This window comes from Caloenas nicobarica, chromosome 21 (assembly GCF_036013445.1).
Source record: "Caloenas nicobarica isolate bCalNic1 chromosome 21, bCalNic1.hap1, whole genome shotgun sequence".
Classification (NCBI taxonomy): domain Eukaryota; kingdom Metazoa; phylum Chordata; class Aves; order Columbiformes; family Columbidae; genus Caloenas; species Caloenas nicobarica.
In genome coordinates this window covers 1,010,289-1,034,033 of record NC_088265.1, presented here as the reverse complement: position 1 = coordinate 1,034,033, position 23,745 = coordinate 1,010,289, and the positions used below count along the sequence as shown (strand labels likewise).

General features: G+C 58.5%; 1 protein-coding gene across 1 annotated transcript; it reads right to left on the bottom strand.

The window, feature by feature from the left end:
• Nucleotides 1-7,764: 7,764 nt before the first annotated feature.
• Nucleotides 7,765-20,625, bottom strand: MDFI (MyoD family inhibitor). The gene is made up of 4 exons (XM_065649651.1): nt 20,520-20,625; nt 11,534-11,707; nt 8,647-8,901; nt 7,765-8,223 (listed from the first exon to the last, which is right to left on the bottom strand). The coding sequence occupies exons 1-4, from the start codon at nt 20,587-20,589 to the stop codon at nt 7,967-7,969; spliced, it is 756 nt and encodes a 251-aa protein (XP_065505723.1). The 5' UTR covers nt 20,590-20,625; the 3' UTR covers nt 7,765-7,966.
• Between the last annotated feature and the right edge of the window lie 3,120 nt (nt 20,626-23,745).

The following is a 23,745-nucleotide window of genomic DNA, read 5'->3' as shown; positions in this document are numbered from 1 at the left end:
TGGGATTAGAGCAGCTGGATTAAGTGTTGGTGCCATTGCGAGGGTCGAGGGGTGGTCGGGGTCCCCTCTGTTGGGGAAGAGCGTCGATCCTCATCGCAGGAGGGTGAGTCCGGAGGGGCTCATGGCCAGTTACAGAGATGCATTGACCCCAGGTGTGTCACTGGGGACCGAGCTGGGATGTGCCCTGAGCTGCTGCAAGCCTGCCTGAAACTTTTTAAGCACAAAAATAATCAAAGGGCTATTTAAGTGCTACGGCCACAACAGCTCCCATTTACAACGAAGAAGCACTGCCTGAGATTTAATTGCTCACCTCCCTCGTTTGCTTCCTCTCGTGCAACAAGGGGAGAGCGATCCTATGCATGGAGAAAATCAGTTTCCTTGTCATCCTGTCATTAGCCCAGGATCACCCCAACCACCTTCCTCTCCTTTTCAGCAGGGGAAGCAGAGCGTGCACTTACCTTTGCTGCTCACCACAAACCCATCCCGCTGATCCTAGCAAACAGAGCTCCATCCTGCCAAGAGTCCTTTATACCCCAGCCCAGGTGATTCGCTGCTGGGAGATTTCTCCTTCCATCTCCATCACTCATTGCTAACACCTGGCTGGTCCCCAGCCCCCACCAGCAAACCCCAGGGGACCCCCTGTGTGGTGGGTGTCACCGCTGCAGCTGAGGCAGGGCAGAGCTCCATGGGGTGCTCACAGCCGACCAGCACTTCTGCTGCCAGTGCAGCCTCTGATATTTCTTTTAATCTCTCCTAAAATGATTTCTTTTTTGGCTTGGTGCTTTTAATCTAGAAACTGCTTCGGCTCTAGTTGTGTAAAATCTTTGTGAATGCAATGAGTGTCTCTGGATGTCACTGAGAGGTGCAGATACTGAGCACTTCTGCAACAAAAATGGGATGCTCACGTCTTAATTTTCCACTCGAGGAACTAAGAAGAGGCTCAAGGACTGACCACTGTTGGGAAACTGGGCCCAGTACCAGCGTAGAGGGGAGACTGGGATGGCTGGTCATCCCTTCACTAGAGGGCAGCATCATGCCAATAAAAAATGCCTTAAATCTCTGCACTTTTGCATTAGCCAGGTGGGAGCATCCAAAGAACTTCACACCTTGGGCAATCTGGCGTCAAAAGGCGCTGGGGCGGCCGGGAAGGGGCTGTGCTCTGGCAGCTGCCAGGCTGCCCAAAAAACCAAAATTCCGATGCTAAAATCAGCCAAGCTGGATGCAAGGGGCAGATTCTGCTTTGGGGCTTGGGAGGGATCTGGGAAAACGTGCCCAGGGCTGGTGCAGCCCAGCTCCACCGGGATTTGTTTGCAACATCTGGAAGCTGCTGCTGAGCGGTTTTGCTGCCCGGCCGATGTGCGGCAAGGGGAGAGCAGCTCCCCGGCTCTGGGGGGGCTGAAACAGGGTTCCCCCCGGGATCAGCTTTATTGCAAGGAGCTAAAAGGTGGCTGGAAGGCAGCACATGTGGGTAATCCCAGCCGAGCTGAGCCTCCGTGTCCCGGCCAAGCCTGTGTGCTCAGCACAGTGCGTGTTGTGAGAACACCCTCCCTGCTGCCAAAATCCTGAGCAAAACAACCCGACATGTGAGAAGAGCATCTCCCCTTTGTGGTGGGGATATTGAAGCAGGCAGACACCCAGCAATGCTGAGGACTCAACACGCTTTACAACTCAGAGCCTTAAATAAAATTTAAAAAAACCCCAAACCTTCATTACTCCAGGAACTCAGGCACAAATGAGCTTGGAAATCAGTGGGGCTTGGGTGGAAATGGAGCTTGGACCTGCTGAAAGCCACCAGCATCTCTCCAGCATCAGCAGCGCCAGCAAATAATTCACAGCAAACGGCAGCGCGGGGACGGCTCCTGCTCGCCGAGGGGCTGCGAGCCCGGCCAGGCGGGACGGAGGCTCAGCTTTCCACGGGGAGCCCAGCACCAGCATCCCGGAGCAGAGGGAACCCACCCACAGGCCAAAGAAACCCGGACCGGCTCCTGGGATGAGCCTGCCACAACAAGATAGCGCACATAGTACCACTGGGCTGCTTTAGAAAAAGAAATATATGTATTTATATATATGGGTAAATATATAAATATATACACAAACAAATGAATGCATAAAATATGTATATCTGTAAATATATAAGTATACATACAAACAAATGAATGCGTAAATGTGTATGTGTGTAAATATATAAATATATTTACAAATGAATGATTGCATAAAATATGTATATGTGCATATATATAGGGGGGTGTGTGTGTGTATATATATATATATATATGCATGCATACATATGCATATATATACACACACACAGTCAGAAAGGCTACGTAGCACACAGCAGGGTCTGTCTCACACACACACACGGGAAATTGGAGCGCTGGGGTCACCTCCCGATGCCACCGCACGGGGCGAGCGGTGGGTGTGCGCACCAGCCCATCCGAGGCCCCGCACGTAAATAGGAGTGAGTTAGTGCGTGGGAGGTGAAGGGCTGTTTGCCCTGTCACACACGTGTGCGCAGCGGGTGCCAACTTTCCCTACTTAGCAGGGACGAGTGCTTTGGTCTTAGAAGAAAAATGGTGCCACTTTTTTCACCCTATAACTCACTGGGGCTGTTCGGCACGTTTCTGTGTGGGGTTAAAGGTAGGGCCGAATTTTCCTCCCAAAATATTCCTGTTAATGGCTTGCAAATGTTGGCATCCCCAGCGGGTGCATGCACATGTGTGTGTGTGTTGGCTGCTGGCGCTGTCTCACACACAGCAAACTCCCCAGCTCCCAGATATTTAAGCTAAAACTCCATCTCCTCTCCGGTTTCAGCCGCGTTTTTAAAGAAAACAACTCCCACCGACTGCAGCAGGAAATCACTATTTGGGTTTATGAGGCACCTCTTCCTGACGAGCTGTGCGGAAAAGACTCTGCTTGCTCTGCAAGGCAGGTATCGCTGCGCTGGCGGGGCGACGCGCTGCCTCGGCATTCTCACCAGCCCTCGGCATCGTGCACCAGCCCTTGGCATTGCATGGCCAAGAGGGACGAGGTGACATTGCAAAGCCACTCATGCGACGGCTGCAGCTTTTGCTGGCAGGAAAAAAAACCCCCATGCTTGAGCTGAGGGGGGCTCGTAACAGCTCTGTAGATGAAATAAGGTATAAGTTAAGGTGTTGAAGGCATAAGAAATGTTATTAAAACAAAAAAGTATATGAGCCCCAGGGGCCCACAGGTCCAGCCATGCTGTGCATCCTGGCTTTGTCCCTCATTGTGTCCCTCGGGGTCTCGTTGTTTCTTTGGGGACAAAGCCCTCACCTGTCCTCTTTGCCCGGGTCTCTGTCAGAAGGGTGACGGGCTCACCGGACTGCTCGGTTTTGCTCTGCTCCTCCCCAGGCACCAGGAGAGGGTTAACACGAGCATTTTTCCTTCTCCAACTTGGTAGCAAGGCAGAACGTGGGGATCTCTGGTCTCCGTTTGGGTCCCAGCCTCCAGGGCTGGCTGGAGGAGCCGGCGCTCGCAGGCAGATTGCCGTTTGGCAGCAAAACCCGCTGGCATTTGCCAATTCTGCACTGCTTCAGCTATCGCCGAGCTCAGACGGCTTCTGCACCCCCTTCCCTTGAGACACAATCGCTTTCTGTGTAATCTCTGCTGGCGACAGCAGCACGGAGCCATCCCCGCCTCCCCTGCCAAGCACCCGCTGTCCCTTGTGCGGGAGGCTGAGGTGTGACAGTGCCGCTGTGACACCCCACCTTGGTCCTCACCCTCCAGGACACAAGGGACACAAACTGGCACTGGGATTTTCCCTTCAGCAGCTGCTCACGCTTCTGGCAGGTTCAGGATCAAAGCAAAAGTCAGCTTGGACCAGATACTGTCAGATGCCAAGGAGTGGGAAAAAGAGATGCTGCTGGGCCAGTGGCCTCAGGCTGGTTTTTGGGGAAGGGTGAAAGCGAGGAGAGGAGCTGGTGGACCCGAAATGTTAATTCCTTCCAGCTGTTGTTGGTCTGGCAGGTTCTCAAAGGAAGTTTAATAGACTGCAGTCGTCTCCCCTCGGCCCGTCCCCCCATCGCCAGGCGGTGCGGAGCCAGCCCAGCAGAACCTGGGATTACATGAGCCGCTGTGTCTTCCAAAGACCTACTTTTAGTTTTTTCCCATTGGCTTTGAAAGTGTTTTCTTATGTGTGTGTGTGCGCGCACATGTGCGATGCCTGTCACCCCCACTGCCCCTCGCAGGGAACTAGAAGGGCCAGTCAGGATTCAGTGGGGCTGGAGATGGGGCAAGAGCAGGAGCAGGGGACTGACCGGTGCTGGGGAGGAGGAGGAGAAAGAGGAGGAGGGGGACAAGGCGGCACCATGGGCCTCCTGGCTGGAGCGCTCCCCAGTCCACCGTGTGAACTTGGGAGGAAACAGGATGAAGAAAGTATTTGGAGTGGAAAAATAAAAATCCTCTCCCCTGTTTTATCGATTGCGATTGTGAACAGAAATAGCTCGGGCTGTGGAAAGTATCCCCCGCCGAAGGAGCAGAGACACAGCCAGGCTGTTGCGATGCGGGGCTCATCCCATACAGCATCCTCCTGCACCCACAGCACGGGGAGAAAGAGGGTGCCCAGAAACCCTCTGGCAATGGGGTGAGACGGTCCCGAAGCAGGAGGGTTTCTCACCGGCTGCTGTGGCTGCTGGGTGGTTTCCAAGCCTTGCGTTGCACATCCCGCGATACGCTGGCTGCACCTCTAGACACGCTCAGCAGGGGAGCCCGGCAGCACGGCTGTGGCCCCAGGAATGCCCTGGCAGTCTATTAGCAATTAGACAATAAGCTCCCATCATTAATACATCCCATGTCCCGTCCATAATCAATCGCCAGCAGAAAGTATGGGAAAGGCAGCACCCATGGCAGCCAGGTCTGTGCGCTGCCCATCCTGGGGGACCCTGCCACTAAGCTGCTCTAAAAACGGCAACAACAGAGCAATGCTATTTTGGGCAACTGGGCCATTCAATTAATTTTAGTTGGTTTCATTGAATTGTTTCATTTAAGACACCACAGCAGGAGCCAAGGAAGGAGGGCACGAGAACCCAGGGTGCCCAGCCCAGCCCAGCCGGTGGGGCCAGCAGCCACATGGGCGCAGTGCTACAGCTCCAAGAGACCTGTAAAAACCAAGTGCTGGCAGGAGAGTAATTAGTTAAATTGGAGCACATCTGTTGTTAATTAATTCTCAGGCAGGAGGGTTTAACTCTTGCCTTCCCTGGTGGTTTGCAAGGTTTGCAAGGAGCAAAGGCCAGCATCGGCTTGCATCCAGAGGAAGACTTGAACTTTGCTTTTCAGGCCCTTTCCAGGGACTTGAGTTGCTCTGGTCCATCATTCCCACATCCCAGAACCATCCCTATGGTTTCCAGGAGCACCCAGGATGTGAGCAGAGCAGCCGGCACTGCTCAGGGCAGTGAACGTGCCCCAGGCTTGGGACAGGGGCGGGAAAACCTCTGGCTTTGCCCATGTCAGTGTGCAGCCCTGAGCACTGGTGGGACCTCTCGGAGGGTGGGTTTGCAGAGCATCACTCTGCAGGGCTGAGCTGCACTCTCGGTAGCCCTGCACCGGCAACTGCTATTTTATTTGCGTTTTTCAAAGGCAACTGTCACTAAAGTACGTTTGTAGGCGTGAATATCACATACATTCAGCAGTACATCACGCTCTGTGAAGAGCCCGGCTCTGCTCCCCACCTCCCTGCTCTGCCTTGCCCATGCGTCTCAAGTCCTGGCGGGGGACAGAGCTGCTGCGTGGAGACCTGGTCCCTCTGGAGCAGCACTAAAAGGGCTCTAAAAGAGCAAAGGAGAGGGAGGAGAGGGAGCTGGGTGCTTGGGGTGCTGAGGGTGCACGGGGTCTGTGCGACACCCTTCCCATGCCAGGACACGGCCAGACCGCAGAGCCCTCCCGCGCTGGGAGAATCTGTTCCCCATTAAGCGACTCCAGCAGTGCTCGTTACTGCCAGCTCCAACCTCCCTAATTAGCGCCGCCAGTGAGGCCAGGCTGGGGAAGGCCAGCGCCTCCGTCCCTCCTTGCCAAGGATGCAAACGGGCTGGAGCGGAGCCTCAGGAAAAGCTCCCAAGCGCCGGATGGGGCCCCGGTCCATCCATCCCAGGGTGGGTAGCAATGTGCATCCCACCCCCGACCCTGCTCTGGGGCTCAGCCTGGGTGGCTGTGCCAGGGCAAGGGCTTAAAAGCCCCAACCCGCCACCCCGAGTCCTCCTCGCCGTGCGTGGGCTGGAGGAAGGCTGCCCACACCATCCTCTTCCCCTCCTCGCACTTGCACTGCACCGGGCTGCGACCGCCTTCAGCTCACCACTAAAAATAGGTTTCATGGCTGAACAGCAGTGCCGGAGGGCAGGCAGCCCAGATCCCAAACCAGCCTGTGTCGCCATGACCAACTGACCCATTTGGCCTCAGTTTTTAAGTATTTTTCCCTCCTTGTTCAACTTAGCCCAGGCAGCAGCCTCGCCAGGACAGCCGAGCCCCCCGAGGGGCGGCAGACGCTGGGCGGGCTGCGTTCCCGCACGGGCACAGCACGGCGTAGTCGGCGGTCCCACGGCAGGGCTGGGAGGTGGCAGCAGTGCCCAAGCCACCGGAATTCAGAGAACTGCCAGCTCCTCATGCCAACCTCTGCCCACCCCAGCGCCACAGCCGGGAATTGGCGTCATTTATTTTCTCCTTTAGCAAAGTCATGTCCCTGGGGCAGAAGCAGCAGCTCATAGGTCCTGCTGCAGGACAGAGCCCTGGGAGGAGCAGGGGACGGTGCTGCAATGGGACCAGAACCTCGACCTGTCCCGGGACTGAAGGACAGGGAGTCCTCACGCATTTCCTCTCCGGGGACAAGAACCAAAGCAGGAACACCCTGGGGCTGTCACTGAGCTGTCCCATGTCCCCAAGGAGCCCTGCAGCCTCTGTGACAGCCCCTGCTCCCCGTGCCTGCAGACAGGGGGTGCCGGCGCAGGGACGGGGGTGCCGGCGCAGGGACGGGGTCATGGCGCGGCTGCGAGCAGCTCTCCCCTGGGAGTGCCCTGTGGAGCACGCGGTGCAGAAGCCATCGGTCAGAAATGAAGAGAGACCTTTATTTACAGTAACAAACAAAAGGGACAAAAAAAAATAAAATACCACGACACTTCCCTCCCCATCTCCCCAGCCCTTCAACGGGGGCACTTCCCACCCCCACCTAGCCACGAGCCCCCTGCCCAGGGTGATGGGACAGGGGCCAACAACTGCTGAGGGTCATTCGGTGCCAACCAACCCCCCGGAACACATGCAGGGTCGGTGACAGCTCGGCACGGCTCCCCCCAGCCCCGGCTGCAGCCCCACCACAGAGACCGGTGAAGAAAAAGCTTTCTGGCTGGTGAAATGGGGCTGGGCCCAGCTGGGAGTATTGCACATGGCTGCCGACCTCAGCACCGAGGAGGGGGGGCTGGCAGGATGCGTCCCACAGCATGGAGCCCACAGCCTGGCTGAAGGCTTTGGCATCTCTGCGTACCTGGGGGGCTCCCGGCGAGAAGGATGGCTTGGAGCTGTCCTGGGGTGGGGAGGATGCTCTGGGCCACCCCCATGTAAAGCAGAGCACTGTCCTGGGGCAGCGGCAGGACAGGCTGTCCCCAGCGCTGGGACCCTGGGGTGGCACCTGCGGGCTCTGCGGGGCGCGGGGGGTGCTCCTGCGCTCGGCTCAGGTGGCAGGAGGCTCCCGCGATCCCCAGTGGAACAGCCGGGTGTGGGGAGGAGGTAGAGCATTGACGGGGTGCCAGCCGACCCCGAGCCCCCGCGGATCCACCCCTCCCCAGGCAGGACCCCAGCCCAGCTCACCAGCTCCCAGGATGAGGTTTGCACGGGGGGATGTCGCTCTCCTCCTCCACCGGGCTCAGTCTTTTGGCATTTCACACCTGGGTGTCCCCACCACTGGCTCTGGGACCAGCTGGACTGCGGGGGACCCACTGGCGGGCCCCCCGCCAAGTGCAGCCCCTCAGGAGGAGAAGCAGAGCCCGCAGCACTCCATGCAGATCTCCAGGCAGTCAGCCGACTCGCAGCAGGCGTCAATGATGCCGCAGTCCATGTCGCAGGGCAGGTCGCAGTCCGCGCACTCGCCCGAGTTGCAGCAGCAGCAGCAGATGCAGGAGTCCTCGGAGGTGCAGGAGCCGCAGGTGGCACAGTCCAGCACGATGTTGCAGAGGGTCAGGAACTCGCAGAAGAGGCAGGAGAGGACGCAGTGGACGCAGCAGTCTGTGGAGGAACAGCCAGAGAGTGGGCTGGGGGGGACGCTGGCACCCACAGGCAGGCTGAGTGATGCGGTGCCCAGTGGATGGATGCTCAGCCCCCCATACAGGTGGAAAGCCTCCCTCAGGAACTAGCAGAAGGGATGGAAAGAGGGGCTGGGAGCCAGGCATTGCTCCAGGGGGCTCCTTCAACACCCAGAGACGTGCCCAGCTGCCTGGGACATGCCCTGACCCCAAGAGAGCCCAATTTTGGAGGACATGAGATGCCCCAGTCAGCACCTGCTCTGCAGAAGGCTCCTGAGGGGAGCTCGGCCGGTGCCCGGATCCGGGGGTGCTGGGGGGCAGGGTGCTACATGAGACACCCCAAGGGATGCTGAGCTGGAGAATGGCTGGGAAAGGTGTGTCCCCCCCACCCAGGGAAAGCCGGTACCTTCCTGCGCCTCAATAGGGATGTGGGACGAGGCCGACTTGGAGCTGCCCTTGCTCTTCTTGCTGCTCTGGCTGTTGATGGAGTGATGCGACTGCAGCTTGCGGTGGGGCTTCTGGGCGCTGGGGAGGGGGCGGCAGACCCCATTCCCTGCCCCCCCGCTGGCACTGCCCGGATCGGGCCCCCGCCCGGCGCCGTTCTGCAGCAGGTGGGTGCAGGGGCTGGGGGGCTGCAGGGCTGCTTGCACCTGGGGCTGGCCTGGGGGAAGAACAGCACGTTAACCCCCCAAACCCTCCCTGCAGACTGGGGGGGAAACACGTGCCTGGACCCTGTCACCGGACGGGAACCTGGTCCCAGCTGGACACGGGGTGGCTGCATGGCCGGGGAGAAGTGGTGCTGACAGATGCATGGCCCAAGAGGATGGAGATGGAAAAGAAGATGCAGAAGAGATGGCTGGAGGGAAGGAGGCTTCAGAGAGAGGAAGAGAGACGTCCCCACACTACCGTCCCTCTCCCCACACTGCCGTTCTTCCTTCTCCCCATGTCCCTGCACTGGATGAGAGGACTGGGAACCAGCACAAGGGAGAGGGGAGTTCGAGCATCCACCCTCCTGCCACAGCAACACCGACCAAGGCCACAAATAAAATCCTGCCTGATGGTCTTTTGGCCAAATTTTGATTTTCTTCTCCGGGAGCAGTAAACAAGGGATGATTCAGGCAAGAGGCTCGAGGGCAAAGGCACCTCCGGTTGCTGGGAACAGGAGCTGCTTTCTGTGCAGGGCAGGCACGGGGCACAAGGGGGGACCCATGGGGTGGAGGGGGCACAGACGGTCCCTGTTCTGCACCCTCCTTTGCTGGCAAAAATAAAAAAGATGGAGGTTAAAAAAATGCAAGTCCATGGACCCAGCACCCAGCTCTGCCTGACTGAGCTGGGCTCAGAGCGGGGCATAAGGCTTAACTGGGTGCTTGGGTGAAATGCTGCATCTTTGACGTGTGCTGGGAACTCAAAGCAACTGGAGCTGAGCAGGAAGAACAGGCTGGAAGCCAGAGAGGTGGGAGAAGGGCAGAAAGGAGACATGGAAAACAGGACTTGGATAAAATGGTATGTGTCCTCCCCAAAAAAAGAAGTCCTGGAGGGAGCTGGATTCCCATGCACCCTTCTCCAGTGCCCTTGACCGCCAGTACCTGAGTGCATGCACCGAGCCGGCACCAAGCAGCACGGAGTGGCACCAAGGTGACCGCGGTGTCCCTGGGCGGGGGACGAGCCTGCGGGACCCTCGCAGCAGCCAGCCCAGCAGGGTCCGATGGCAGCAAATACTCTGCAGCATCGAGCACTGGGCTTCTCCGGGGGTTTGCAGCAGCAAGCCACGCACTCACTTTAGCGTTCTCCATTTCGCTGCATTCCTCAGATTAAACTGTTTGTAAATCAAGATCACGCTCCAGCTCCAGCGAGTGGCAGGGAGAGGCAGCCAGCAATCCCCCCTCCAAGACAGGAAAAATAGCTTCCATTTTTCAGGAGAGCCTTCAACTCTCAGGAGCCCAAAGCTTTTCTAAAAGAGATGTCTTCAACCTGAGGCTTAGGTGGAGCAGGGATGCCAGAGGTGATGCTCTGCAGGGATCTGCACCCCATTTCCCAGGCAGGAGAGGGGAAGGAGGGGGTTCCCTGCACCCAGGCAAGCCCAGTGGGGGTGTCTGCGCTCCCCCCGGCCTCGGCTGCCATGGGGTGTGCTGGGGAGGGGGCCGCGGGGCCGCCCCACGCGGGGTGCAGCAGGCTGCAGCGTGACTCAGACCTGCAGAATGTCTGTGGGCAGCCGGCCCAGCTCCCAGATGCTCTGCAAGGGCTCGAGCTCTGCTTGAGGAAACGTGCGCTCTCCTGGCTCCACGTAGGCTGCCAGGAGCGCACGGATTTTGCCGTCCCAACCTCTTCCCACCCTGCCTGCCCGCTCTGCGGAGTTTGCAGCCTCGTTCCCACCCTCCCTCTCCCTGCTGGGAAGCATCCATCCACTTTACGCCCCTTGGAAGGGAAAGCTGCACGCTCGCCTCCAACAAAAGGGGAATGGCTGCGTGCATTAAGGGGCAGCCTGGGAGCAAACCCCTCAGATCCAGGCTGGGGGCCAGGGAAAGGACGGACAGTACGACTCCCGGAGAGCCTGCCCTCCCGTCTGCCACATCTGCCAGCTCTACTCTCCCACCCTTGCAACGGGAAACGGAGCAAGAGCGCCCTGAGCCCCAGCTCTGCTCCCAGCCCACCCCGAGGTTTCTCCCAGCGGGGGCACCGGCAGGTTTGCAGCAGCAGAAGCAGGGAGGTGCTGCCTGGCTTCACCGCTGCCTCCAGCAAAACCAGAGCCTCAGCACAGCCCGTCCCATCCCCTGCTCACTCAGCCTTTGCACCAGCCTCACCCTTGTCCTGGATCCACCAAGGCAAGCGCTGTCCCAGTGGGAGGCATCTCCTGCCTTTGCTCCAGCCAACGACTGGGACCACAGAGCCCATTCTGCCGGGGGGGGCTCCTCTCTCCCGCTGCAGCTTTGGGGGATGCTCCACCCCAGCAGCCAGCTCCTTCCCCCAGGGGGTCCCAGCAGGACCCCAACACAACCAAGAGCTCCTGCAGCCACCCTCCTCCTCCTCCAGCCCGTCCCAAGGACGAGGGAAGCGAGAGGCATCGCGGCGCTGCTGGATGCCGCCCTTCGCTTTCCCGGGCTCCCGGTGACTCACGCTCAGCTAAAGCCTTTTGCTTTGATGTGGGGAAGAGCAGAGCAAGGAGGAGACGGCTTCCCACCATGGCTGCCCGCCTTTTTAATGAGCCCTGTTACTGATTAGGTGGCAGCAGCCCAAAGCACGGGCACCCATCGGAGTCTGGAGCCACACGTGCCATGGCAGGCAGAGACACTCACATGTCACAGCTTGGGGAGCACCGGCGAGCTCGGGACAGGGGCCCTTCGTCAGGATTTTTTGGGACTCATCATCTTCCTGGGGTTTCTCCTTCTTCGGCGCCGCAGGACGGGCGGACGGCCGGGGCTCTGCCGATGGTGTCGGCCTCGGCGAAGGGTGCGAGGGCTCACCCGCCTCTGCAAGAGAAACAGGGCTGGAGCTGAGTGACCTGGGGTGCACTGAGCTGCGGGTAGAGCCCCCCAGCTCCCCAAACCCACAGCACAGCCCCAGCTGCTGCAAACGGCGCTGGTTGGTGCTTTGGGACTCTGATTTTGGGCATAATCCAAATCCAGGCAACCCCACTGCTTTTGCAGCCCAGAGTTCACAGTGGGGGGAAGAGCTGGAGCCCTGCGAGGGGTCCTGGGTGGCTGGGGACAGGCATGGGGGCTGCGTCACTCTGCAGCCGCTCACCCCGCTGCGACGCCAGCAGCTCAGCAGCACCCTCCCAGAAACCTTCCCGAGGTCCCACATTCCTTCTCTTAAAAGCCAGAGGATCTGGTTACACGCAGCAGCTCAGGCTGGGTTTTTCATCCCCCCCTTCCCATGAAAGGGCCACTGTCCTCCCTGCAGGAGCCGGTGCCACCTCCCCTCGTGTTCCCGCTCGCTCTGGGGCAGGAGCAGCCCCCACGGGACCCCCTCAATGGGGCAAGCAAAACCCCAGACAAGAGCCGTGTTCTTCCTCATGGGGATCAACCCCAATACCACACACCCTTGCAGACACCCAGCGAGGAGAAAGCACAACCCCCTCCCGCAGAGCCAGCGCTGGGGCCGGCTGACCCCATGGCAGGGTGTCTGGGGGCTGTGGGGTGGCCGGGGGGCTGCGGGGTGCTCAGTGCGATGCTGTGCTCCCCCACCCACCGCCAGCCCCCTCCTCACCGCTCCATCCCTCTCCCCAGAACCCGGAATAGCAACCACTTGCACAACAGGGGCTGGACCGCACTTTATATAAAACTAAATTATAGCCTGGGCGAAGGGAGGGAGCCCAAGGCCCCGTAATTACCCTGGCTATAACAAGAGGTCCTACACACAGGCGGGCAAGGGCGGGCAGGGGGAAGAGAGCCCTCAGATACTTCATTATGTTCAATATAACACGAGTCCTACAAGCAGGAGCCAGGAGGAAGGCAGGTGGCCCTCACATGTGTAATTATAGGGACCATAACAAGAGGCCCTACAAGGAACGTGGGGGGCCTCATCCGCACCCCGGGGTCGGCAGGAGCCGGGACAAGCTGCCGAGGGGCTGCAGCCAGTGTGGAGCGATGCTCACGCAGCTCCCAGCTCCGCTACACCCCAGATGCTCGTCCTTCTGCCTCAGTTTCCCAACAGGACCATCCTCTTGGCTCTCCCCAGGATGCTGAGCCAGCCCGGGGTGCCGGAGCTCCTGTGACAGGGGCTTTGCTGGGGAGGAAACCTCGCCCTGACGCAGTGCGCTTTTGCAGGGGAGGCAATTTTAGGGCCCAACCAAGGGAAATTCAGCAGCTCCAGCTGAATTTTGCACAGCAACATTGGCTCCAAATCCCAAGCAGGGTGGGAGCACATGAGCCCCAGAAAGGAGAAAACTCATTCCCATGGCCCTGGAAAGCCCAGGGCAAAACAGAGGAGAAGAGAGCAGGTTGTCATCTCCCCAGAGGTGTTTGCACATAGGTGTGGTGTATCGGTGAATAATAACCACATCGCTGCAGCCACGGCCTCTGTCATGTCCCAACCTGGACTGCCCTGAGTCAGACCTGCGGCGTTTAGTCAGCACCTGATCCAAAGCCTGTTAAAGCCAGACGTGCGAACCCCGATGGCTGAGAGCTCTGGACCGAGCCCTGCGGCAGAGACTCCGGTGCGCAGCACGGAGCGTGCGGGAGCCGCATGGATGGTGAACGTGCTGGTCCACTGGCTACTGAGACACGGCTCGTTTTGGCCGTGTCCACTTCACACATATAATTACCCTGCACAACAAGAGGTCTCACACATAACCACAGCGATGCGGGGAGGAAGATGGCAATTAAATTAACTCCCACTGGAACAAGCTGGCCAGAAGAGACACAAAAATACACAGGAGAGAAATGTGGGTAAGCTGGTTCCTTCCGTGCCTTGTGCAGCCCTGCATGCCCTCACCGCTCCTCCAAACCCTCGCTTGGGGGTACAAAGCCCCTGGGAGGGCTTCCTGCTCCCCAAACCACATGAAGCTGAGCAGAGAGGACAGAGTGAAGGGAGGCGCAGATCCACCTTTTGTAAAATACGCGGGAGAAATGAAGGAAATGTAGCACAGGGAGAGCGACTCGTGTTTTCTTTATGAGAACAGAGATAATAAGGCATTTAAAAATAATAAGACGGGCTTCAATAAATCACAGCGCTGCCGTAAGGTACGAGAGATTAGGAAAGCCGATATACATGGAGCTACTTTCTCTGCCTCCTGGTTGCCAAGCCCAGGAGATGCACACAGGTCAGGTTTTCTGACTGTCCTGCCTATTTACAAAGTCCAAATCCACCCGTCGTAAAAGCCCCAAGAAATCGGTGAGCTCCAGAGTCCACCAAGCTGTCCTGAGCTGCAGCTTAATGCAGCAGAAGATCTGCCTGGGATCTCTGATGGATCTGTCTCTCTTATAGCCAAGTGCCACTGGCTAAAGAGGGAGAAATCTGGTGGCAGGAGATGGCCGGACACCTCGCCAGCTTGGCACGTGCCCATCACCGCTGCCCCACGCGTGGCCGTGTGCCACGGGAGAGAAAAACACCTCTGACACCCAGCAGGTAAAGTCAGGCTTGGGCTGATGAGCTCAGAAGCAAATCCCAGCTCTTTAGCAAGCAGCATGTCAGGATTAGGTGGTGTCAACCCGTTGCAAAAGGGAGGGAGAAGGGTCTGGATCTGAGCTCTTCTGCACCTGATGAGCAGCCAGATCCAACGCTGTGGGTCGCAGCTCCTGCCGGGGTGGGATGCTCAGGAGGGTCTCCCGTCCCCCCATCTCTCTCCGTTTGATCCCCCAGGAACGGCCGGTCAGGGAGGAGATAACGTCGGATGGGGACACAAACACAGACAGTCTAGCGAGGCGTCTGCCATTAACAACACGCTACCCCGCAGCAATATTTAGTTCGGGAGTTTTCTAATCTGTTTTATGCAGATAAAATGAGCGTGTAATCTCTCGGTTTTCCCCGTACGTGCTGCTCGGCCCAATCAGGTGCCTGTCTGACCTATTCAAGGGATATTTTAGAGCTTGATTAAGTGGTTTCAAGTGCAGAAGAGATGGCACTGAGGCAAATCCTTCCAATCCCATGAGCCAGGCTGGAGGGAAGGAAAGCAAAATTCTGGTTTGAAAGTTTGCTCAACTGGGAAAAATCCAAATGGCTTATTTACATTCAGTCTGAAATTAATGCACTAAAGTGTTTTCAGATTCTATGATGTTCAGGGAAAGGAAAAGGAGGGTGGGAGAGGAAGGAGAAGGGCCCGGGACAGACCCAGCGCGGCTTTGCTTCCCTCCCGGAAAGCGTGTGCTCCGGTGTCTCTCTGCTCACCTGGGCGATGCTCTGGATAAACAGTTCAGTTCTGGGACAATGCGGAATCCGGTCAAAAATAAAAATATTGGTTTCTATGAAAAGTTACTTCCTAAACGCAAAAAGGCAAAACAAAGCAAAAAAACCCACAAAACCCCAAATAGCTTGCCAGCCTGGGAGTTGTTATTATTTGTTATTTATAGCCGTTGGGTGGGTAGGAAGAGAAGAATTTTGAGCTGGCCAGACAGGCCAGGACCAGCATCTATCCAGCCTGTCCACATTCGGTGTTTGACCTCAGCTGAAAGTTCACCCAGTGATAAAAGCCTGGACTCCAGGTTTGGGGCGCAGACCCTGTGCCAAGGTGTCCCTACAAACCTCACCACCCGAAGGTCCTCGCTGACCCAACCAGCCCCTGCACAGGATGCACAGACCAACCCTCAGGGAAGAATTGCTCCTACCCGAGAGCGAGGACACCGGGATGGTGGGGACAACCCTCAGGAACGGATTTCAGGGAAAGTAAGAAATAAAATCACAGCAAGAACTGGTGCAGGATGAGCCCCCCATGCTGGCCACAAGGACATCAAATCCCAGCACCATGGAGCCTGGCACGGAGGAAGGATGCAGGAGATGCTGCGACATCCCAGGTGTCCTCAAGGACAAGCAATTATCCCTGAAGCCTGGAAAGCGGCTAACGTGATGCCTATCAGATCCAAGGAGATTCTGGGAATTACAGAGCAAGGAGCCACACCGCCGTGCTAGGGAAAATTATGGAGAGTCTAATTAAGGACCATGCCAGTACAGTAATTGTGTAACCTTACGGGGTCAAACCAGCACAGGCTCTGCCAGGGAAAATTTGTGTCTTTCTAACCTGCTAAGAGTCCTTAAAAAAAGTTAATTGAAGAGCAGATAAATGTGAGCTGGTGGACATCATTATTAACGAGAATAATAATTTGCACTTATGCAGCACCTTTCATCCTGAGATCTACCCAGCGCACGGCTCTAAGCCAGTGCCCAGCACACATCACCCAATCTCCATGTATTTTACATCAGCACAGCTGCAGCCTTAAGATGCTGTGAAGCAGAACCTTATCACGGCTCAGCCCACTGGGGAAACTGAGGCACGTAAAAGGCATTTACCCAAAGCAACATCCCATGGTGATGGAGCCCATAGCTTTGCAGTGCTGGGGCTCAAGCTCCCGCTGGCAGGGCCGGGGTCTCTCCTAAGCGCAGACCCCAAAGCAGCTCGGGAGGAGCTGCAGCTGAACGGGGCGAGGTGGGAAGCAGCTCCTGTGCCAAGGCCGGGCATGGCGTGCACGGCAGCAGCGCGCCCGTGAGCGGCGGGACGGCGGCGAGGAGGCCAACGATGAGGCATCGGGTGGAGCGAGTAATTGCTCGTGGAGTCAGCGAGCCGACCCGTTTCCTCGTGATGAAGGCAGAGCCGCTGCGGGGAACACGCCGCGCCGGCGGCCCTGGCACCCAAAGCAGCCAAACCGGGCGAGCATCGTCCTGCCCTGGGCACGGCCCAAGGAGCCGGCGCCGGGAGCAGCCTGCGCACCCATGGGGAGCACCCAAAAGAGGATGGGACTGGGGGGAAAGCGCTTCCCAAAGCTCCTGCCCGTTCCCCGATCCGCCCCGTTGCAGAGCTGGGGGTGCAGCCGTGGAAAGACAGCGGGACGGCACTGGATAAAGGGGGGATCTCCCCCCAAGTCAAATATCAGGTTCACCAGGGCTGCCAAAGCCTGCCTGAAGATCAAGCGGAGGCGGGTGAAAACGTGCATGCACGTGGTTGCAGTGGGCAAAGCCTGAAGATTGGGATCCGGGGAAAAGAAATCCCAGTTATCCCATCCCTGCTGCTAGGCACGAGCTCATTTCCACCAGTACGACCCCAGTGCAGCACACGGGGGGACGTGGGAAGGGGCCACCGGGAAGGACAGATGCGGCTCCATCTCGCACCAAAACCCACAGCCCGGGAGCTGCCGGTGCCCATCCCGCAGGAGACTGCGCAGGGCACGGCCCGGGCTCTGGGAAAACCAGAAAAAGGACAGAAAATGCCCAGAACACAGCTTGGGTTTCTGCAGCTCAGAGACTCAAGCAGGCGCTTTCCAAGGAAATTCAATAAGGAGCTGGCACGGGACCGGGACACCGGGGTGGTGAGCGGCACAGCCCCAAAGGGCCTGCTTTGTTTTGCTCAAAACCAGAACCATCTGAAAAAAGCCAGAAAACTGCTTTTTTTGAGTTTTGTCGTTGATGTTCAAAGAAAGTATTTTCATAAGCAGACAAGAAATCTTGAAAGAAAAACAGAAATGAATCTTTTGGTACAAAAAGTCTTTATCTGGCATTAAAAAAAAAAAAGTTTATTTTAGGTTTGGGTTTTTTTGGCCCCTTTGCACTTACAGGATGTTTGTGTGCAAATCTGCAAGTAGCTTCATTAAAATCAGCGCTAAGACAAGCAAAGATCCTTTTGTTTCGACCTTGCAGGGGGGTGTCTTTGTTTCTGCCCCCCTCGCAGGGCAGGACTGTCCCAGAAATGGGTACCCGAGTGATGGTGGCACTGGCTCCTGCCCAGCCTCCCCTGCTCAGGGCACCCATGGGTGCTCCGGACTCCAAGGGGGGGCAGCACCCTGGTGCAGGCAGCTGGACCCCGGTATTTCGGGTGAGCGGGGCAGAGCTGCTCGCAGCTCAGGGCTGCAGCACACAACAGCTTTCCTCCTCCTGTTACACCTCGGGGCAAACTCTTTGGAAACAGGCAGAAATAATTAAAGCAAAAAAAAAAAAATAGCCTGTGAGTGTCCTGTCCCTGCCCGGCTCCAAGCAAAGAGCCGCGGAGCTGCCGGCGCCCGCGGCCAAGCCGAGACACGCACATGGACAGGGGACGTGGCAGGGGACACGGAGGGGGCCCCACGCAGCAGATGTGGGTCCTGCTGGGAAGGGGAAGACGGGAGGTGGGAGAGAGCGGAGTCAAACCTGAGGGAAAGGGTTTTATTCTGGAGGTGGATTTGCCTTCAGCATCTTCACATCAGTTTCCTTCCCATAAGGAAAGTTCCTCTCCCGCTGACCCTGTTCCCCCTCATCTTGCTCCCCTGAAGGGAAGGAAGGACAAAAATAATGTCACCAGCCAAACGGTTTTCTGTTTTCTCCTGTTTTCTGTTAATTCCACCAAAAAATAATTATACCCCACATACTCCACACAGGCAGACAACTGCCTCTTCTCTCTGAGGCTCCTCTGCAGACCACCTGGGGCTATTTCAAGGGTTTGGTTGGACACCGTCTGTCCCCGCTGGGCAGGAGGCTGCGATGGCACCGGGCGCATCTCCAGAGATGTCAAGAAACAAACTCCGGGCAACAGGCTTTGTCTGGGGCTGGGAAATCACACCAAGTGGGGCAATGCCAACCTGACCCTGCCCATGACACATTAACTTGGGCCAAACCACTCCGACACTTCAGTTTCCCCATTTATTTCACGGCCTCGGCATTACGGAATTATCTGGTCTAATATGCAAAGCATCGGAAAGGGAGTAGAGTAAAAATTCCCAGGCTCCGTGGTGCGTGACAGAGCCACTGGATGCTGCCCAAGCGATAATGGCTCTGCACCGAGACGTCACGAGGCCAAACAAGCACAAGAGACAAACCGGACCCTATCCATTCATTGCTCACCAAAAAAGAAAAAAAACAAGGAAAGAAAGAAGTGGTGTGAGCAAGAATTCAAAGCTCAAGACATGGAACCAAAAAGCTGGTCTCTGAGACAGGCCAGGGATATTCTCTTGTCACGAAATTCAGCCCCTGGAGCTCAGGCAGGAAGAACTGGAGGGTGTCCTGGAACCCCCCGGCTTTGCACACTGTGAAAGGGGGGTCGAAAGGAGGTGAATTGGGTCCAGCTCTGCTCGGGTTCACCCATCACAGGTCCATGCTCTCCTTGGGAAGAGGACGGTGGGAAAAGATGCACAGCATTTTTTTTTTCCTGACACATTTAACAGATCTCTAAACTACTTTTTAAAATAACCCACACCTGCCCTTACAGCAGATAGTGCACAGTGCTCCTCCTAACCTGGCCTGGTGGCAAGCTCCCATGCAAAAGCTTTTTTGCACTAGGTTCCTCCATTAACAGTTCACTGTTTCCCACCTGGAAAGGAAAGCGAATGGAAGGAAATTCAGAGAAATAAGCTCTGCACAGCCCCTGCGCCGGGACACGGCTGCAGCACGAAGCAGCGTAAGAGTCCAGCCGGGAAGTAGAGCCGGCGGCATCCAGCTGGAAAAGCAGGGGGAAGAGAACAAGAGGATGTATTCTCCAAAACTTGGGCCCAGCCGCGCTCCGGGCCAAAGCCAACAAGGGGAGCGATGCAGCTGCGCTCAGCTGGGTTTCTGCGCATCGCCGTTCCCGCGGCAGCTCTGCCTGCTCAGCCCGCTGCCCGGCAGCCACTCTGGGAGCTGCTCCCGGGGTAGATTTGGCCCCTTTTGTGTCTGGTCTGACAGCACACCACCAGCGGGATGTTTCACCTCTCGCCATCAGCTTCCTGCTCTGGCATTGTTTTCTCTCACATCTGGACTTTTAACGCAGTTTCTGCACGTGAACCTTGGCAGCGACTGACCAGCACCGGACACCGGCACAGGTCCTCGTGTCCCAGGCTGAGCCACTGCACATCTGGACAAGCGAGGGGCTCAGATCTGCCCCTTGGAAAAAGAGAGGATCCCCAAAACTTTTCCATCCACTTCTCCACAGCCTGATCCTGCCCCCCAGGGAGTCGCTGTGGGGTGGGGAGGAGGCCCCACCACCGCCAGCCCCGGGCTGCAGAACAGCCCCCAGCCCCTCACTCCCGTCCCTCGGGGGGTTTTTAACCCTCCAGCTTGCGCTGGCCCCGCGCCCCGGCTGCCCCGTGCACTTGGCCGAGTGTCAGAAACTGCTGCAAAGTTTGTGCTGCGAACTCCCCCCGGGGCCGCCGGCACCAGCTGCGCTCCCCCCGCCAGGCGCACGGACACGCACACGGACACGCACACGGACACGCTCGGCCCGGGGTGCAAACACACGCTCAGCCACGCACAAGCGCGGACACACGGACACAGTCGCGCCTTCCTGGACACACACTCAGGCACACCCCCCCAGCCGAGCACGCAGAGCCACGCACACAGCACCCCCGGCCATCCGCCCCCCGCCCCCGCACACATTCCACCACACATGCCCCCACCCACAGACCCCAGCCACGCACACACACTCCAACCCCCCCCATGCACAGGCACCGTCTCCAGCAATGCACCCCCCTCGGGGCACCCCCCCAGCCCTGCACCCCGCGGCCGTGCACCCCCAGCCCTGCACCCCCCGGCCCAGCGGGGCAGCGCCCGCAGAACGGTGTACACACAGCCCCCCGCCCCCCCAACCGTACACACACAAACACGTATATACGTCCCCAGCCATGCACCCCCGGCCGTGCACACACACCCCCGCGTCCCCCGGCCGTTCCCCCGGGCAGGAGCCCCGCGTACCTGGCGGCGGGGCCGGCTCGGCTCGGCGGGGCTCCGGGCGGCTCTGCCGGTGGCTGCTGGCCTGGGACATCGGAGAGGGGCACGGCGGCTGCGGCGGGGAGAGAGGGCTGAGTGCGGCCGGGCCGCCCCCCGCCCCGGGGACGGGCTCACCTGGGGCCCCGGGGGCCGCGCTCAGCCCCGCGCCCGCCCCCGCCGCGCATCCCGCGGCCCCGCCGCTCGCGGCCCCGCCGCTCCGGCGACCTTTAATGAGTCGGTCGGGGGCGCGGGCTTGGGATTGGGTCTTTTTTTTTTTTTCCTTCCCAATTCCTTAAAAAAAAAAAGGCTGCGAGAACAAACAAACAACCACCCGCGTCCGCCGCGCTCCGCGGAGCAGGAAAAGTTTCTTTTTGGGGGATGGAGCAGAGCCGGGGAGGGGAGAGGCGCAGGACAGGCAGAGGTTGTTTGGCTCGCAGGGCTAGCCTCGAAATCGGGGTTTCTCAGCTTTGCTGCGCTTTCGGCTCAGTGGTGGGTTTTCCCCCCGAAAATTCGGGGGGGAGTAATGAGGATTAGTGAGTCTGGGAAACACCCACCGCCCTGCTTGGGACCCTCGGTTGGGGGCTCCAGCCCGTCCACTCTGCACCCGGGCGAGGAAGCAAAGAGGGTGTTTTTATTCCTGACTTTGCTGGTGTGTCCTCGGGAAAGCCTCTGTCTCACCCGCCCCTCCCTGCCTCAGTTTCCCCAACTGGTAAATGAGGTTTGGCTCCTCAGGGCGATGCCTGGGGGTGCTGGGATAGGAGGTGGCAGCGTCGTTGCTGTCATCAGCCCCAAAGTGATGGTGTGAAATCGAGGTTTCAAGCAGTATCAGCACTTCCCAAACTGGTGTTCACGCATTTGCTCCAGCGCTGTGTCTCTGCAGGGTCCCCACGAGAATTCATGTTGGGCCCTGTGGGACATTTTCAAAGCTGTTTTTTTATAACACCACCGTGTTTTCCTGCATGTAAAAAACCCAGCATTGCAAAGCGTGCAAAAAGAGGCTGCGATTGCTCCGGAGCTCAGCTGGAGCTCGGCTGCCGCCAGCGTGAGGCTGGAGCTGAACCGGGGGGCAGCGCGGGGGCTGCACGGGGCCGGGGTCACCGCGAGCTGCCGCTTCCCTTGGTTATCGCTCCCCAGACACGCCGGGGGTCTGGGCAACGGCTCGGTTTTGCAATCCAGAGCTATGGCTCCGGGTTCCCAGAACAGGGCTGAACCCACGGGACTGGTGGGAGCCCAGTGTGCTTGGGATCCTTTGGAAGCTCCAGCCTGAAGCCAATGAGAGGCCAGACAGCCAGAGAGGGTCGTGCAAGACTTCAAGAATTGATCTCTTTTAAAGCCAGCTCGTCACTATGGTTTGTGCCTTTTAAATAATCCTTCCAGGGAGAGCATTCCTGTCCACACCCTTCAATGGCCATAAAATCCTCCTGCTGGAGCCGCGTCCTCCTGAGAGCTGCCAGGCGCATCCTGCCCACCCCGCTCTGCTGGCGCTGCACGGCACAGCCTCTGCTCGGCGGCTCAGGAGAACAGGGACCTGACATGGACAGAGCCCGAGTGCTCCCTGCCCAGGCACAGTGGGTGCGCTGGGAGCAGCGCAGGGTGCAGCACGGGGTGCAGCACCATGCAAGCCGTGCACCCCCTTTCCTGGCCACAGAGAGCCTTTCTCTGTGCATCGTTGTCACCAAGGATGAAGCATCCCTTGACACGGTGACATCCCATCCCTGGGGGGCCACCCTGGTGCAGGTCAGCCCACCAGGAGCCAGCAGCTGGACCATTTCCTTCACCTGACGCGGCTCCGCTGGCCGCAGCCCTGGGAGGACCCCGCCAGCTTTCACAAGGGTCCATTAAAGCAGCGTCCAGGCGTGGGACTGACTGGCCATGCTGGTGACGGCGAGCGGGGCCGCGGGGTGTGCCCGTGTCTGTGAGTCACAGCACGAACACACCAGCCCCACACGCTGCCACCACACATTCCTCCCTGTTTACCTGTTAAAACACCCGTGAGCTGGGGCAGACACACCTTTGCTCCTCCCGGGGCCCCCCCGGACAAAGGTGCTCGATGCAAGAAGGTCCCAGCGGCCCCGGATTGCCTGGAACCCGGGGAAGGAGGGGGCGGCTGTCTAGGTGGGTGATGCTCTGCCTGGGGGGGACGGAGCAGGAACCCGGGTGCCACGTGCTCGGCTCTGGCCACGCGGCTGCACGGCCGTGCGGGGATCAGCAGCGCTTTGTGCTGACAGCTTGTCCCCATCACCCAGTTGCCTTAGCCCCAGCTCAGCCCTCCTCTGCCACCTCCTCGCTGCCTCCTCCCATCGGGATCTCTCTCCTGTCTCACCCCATGTTCATTCAGAAGCAGGAGGCAAAATTTGGCAAGGCCCAGCCTTCCCTGACCTCTCCTCAGTGCGCTGTGTCATGGGGATGGTTCAGCATGTCACCTGCAGCACCCGTCACGGGCAGCATCCGTGGGACGAGTGGCTCAGCTGTCCCCGCTGCCACTCTCCCATGAAGGGCCCTGGAAAACAAAATGTGCTGCGGGTTCACATCGCTGCTGCCCAGCGGTGATGAACCAGCCCCCAGCTCCCTCCCTCTCTGCTGGGCCCTGGGCACAGTGGCCCCACGGGGGCTCCATCCGTCCCTGGACTGGAACACCCCAGGGATGAGGGGAGCAGGAGGGTGCGAATGAGTCTGGTGAGGTCTGTCACGGGGGTTACAAGTTGCTCAGTGATGCCGAGTACCCAGCACACTGACGAGAGCATTTTCCACAAAAACAAGTATTATTTTTCCCCACAGCATTGTCCCCTCTAAAGAAAGTTCCCCAGAGCAGTTTTAGCAGGGCGCTGGGTGGGCAGGAGCAGGGCTGGGGACACCCTGCAGTGGACGAATTAATCCCGCAGTGATTACACCTGGGTTAATCCTGCGCTAGACCCGGCACCGCTGCTCGCCCGGGAGCTGTGGGAGCCGGCTGTATTTTGGAAAACAAGGCCATGTCTGTAGGTGTGGGACTGCCCTGACCCGCATTCCCAATGCCTGGCACCAGCCGCCGCGCAGAGCTCTTCCGCAGCCAAAGTAAACCCACCCCAGTGCTCCCGGTGCTCCCGGTGCTCCCAGTGCTCCCAGCTCCCGGCTGCGGCTCGGGCTCCTTGGCAGGAGTGGGTCTGGTCCCCATCGCCCCTGGGGCCACAGTTCCCCCCGCGCCCTGGAGCTTAAACCGGCTGAAAAACCT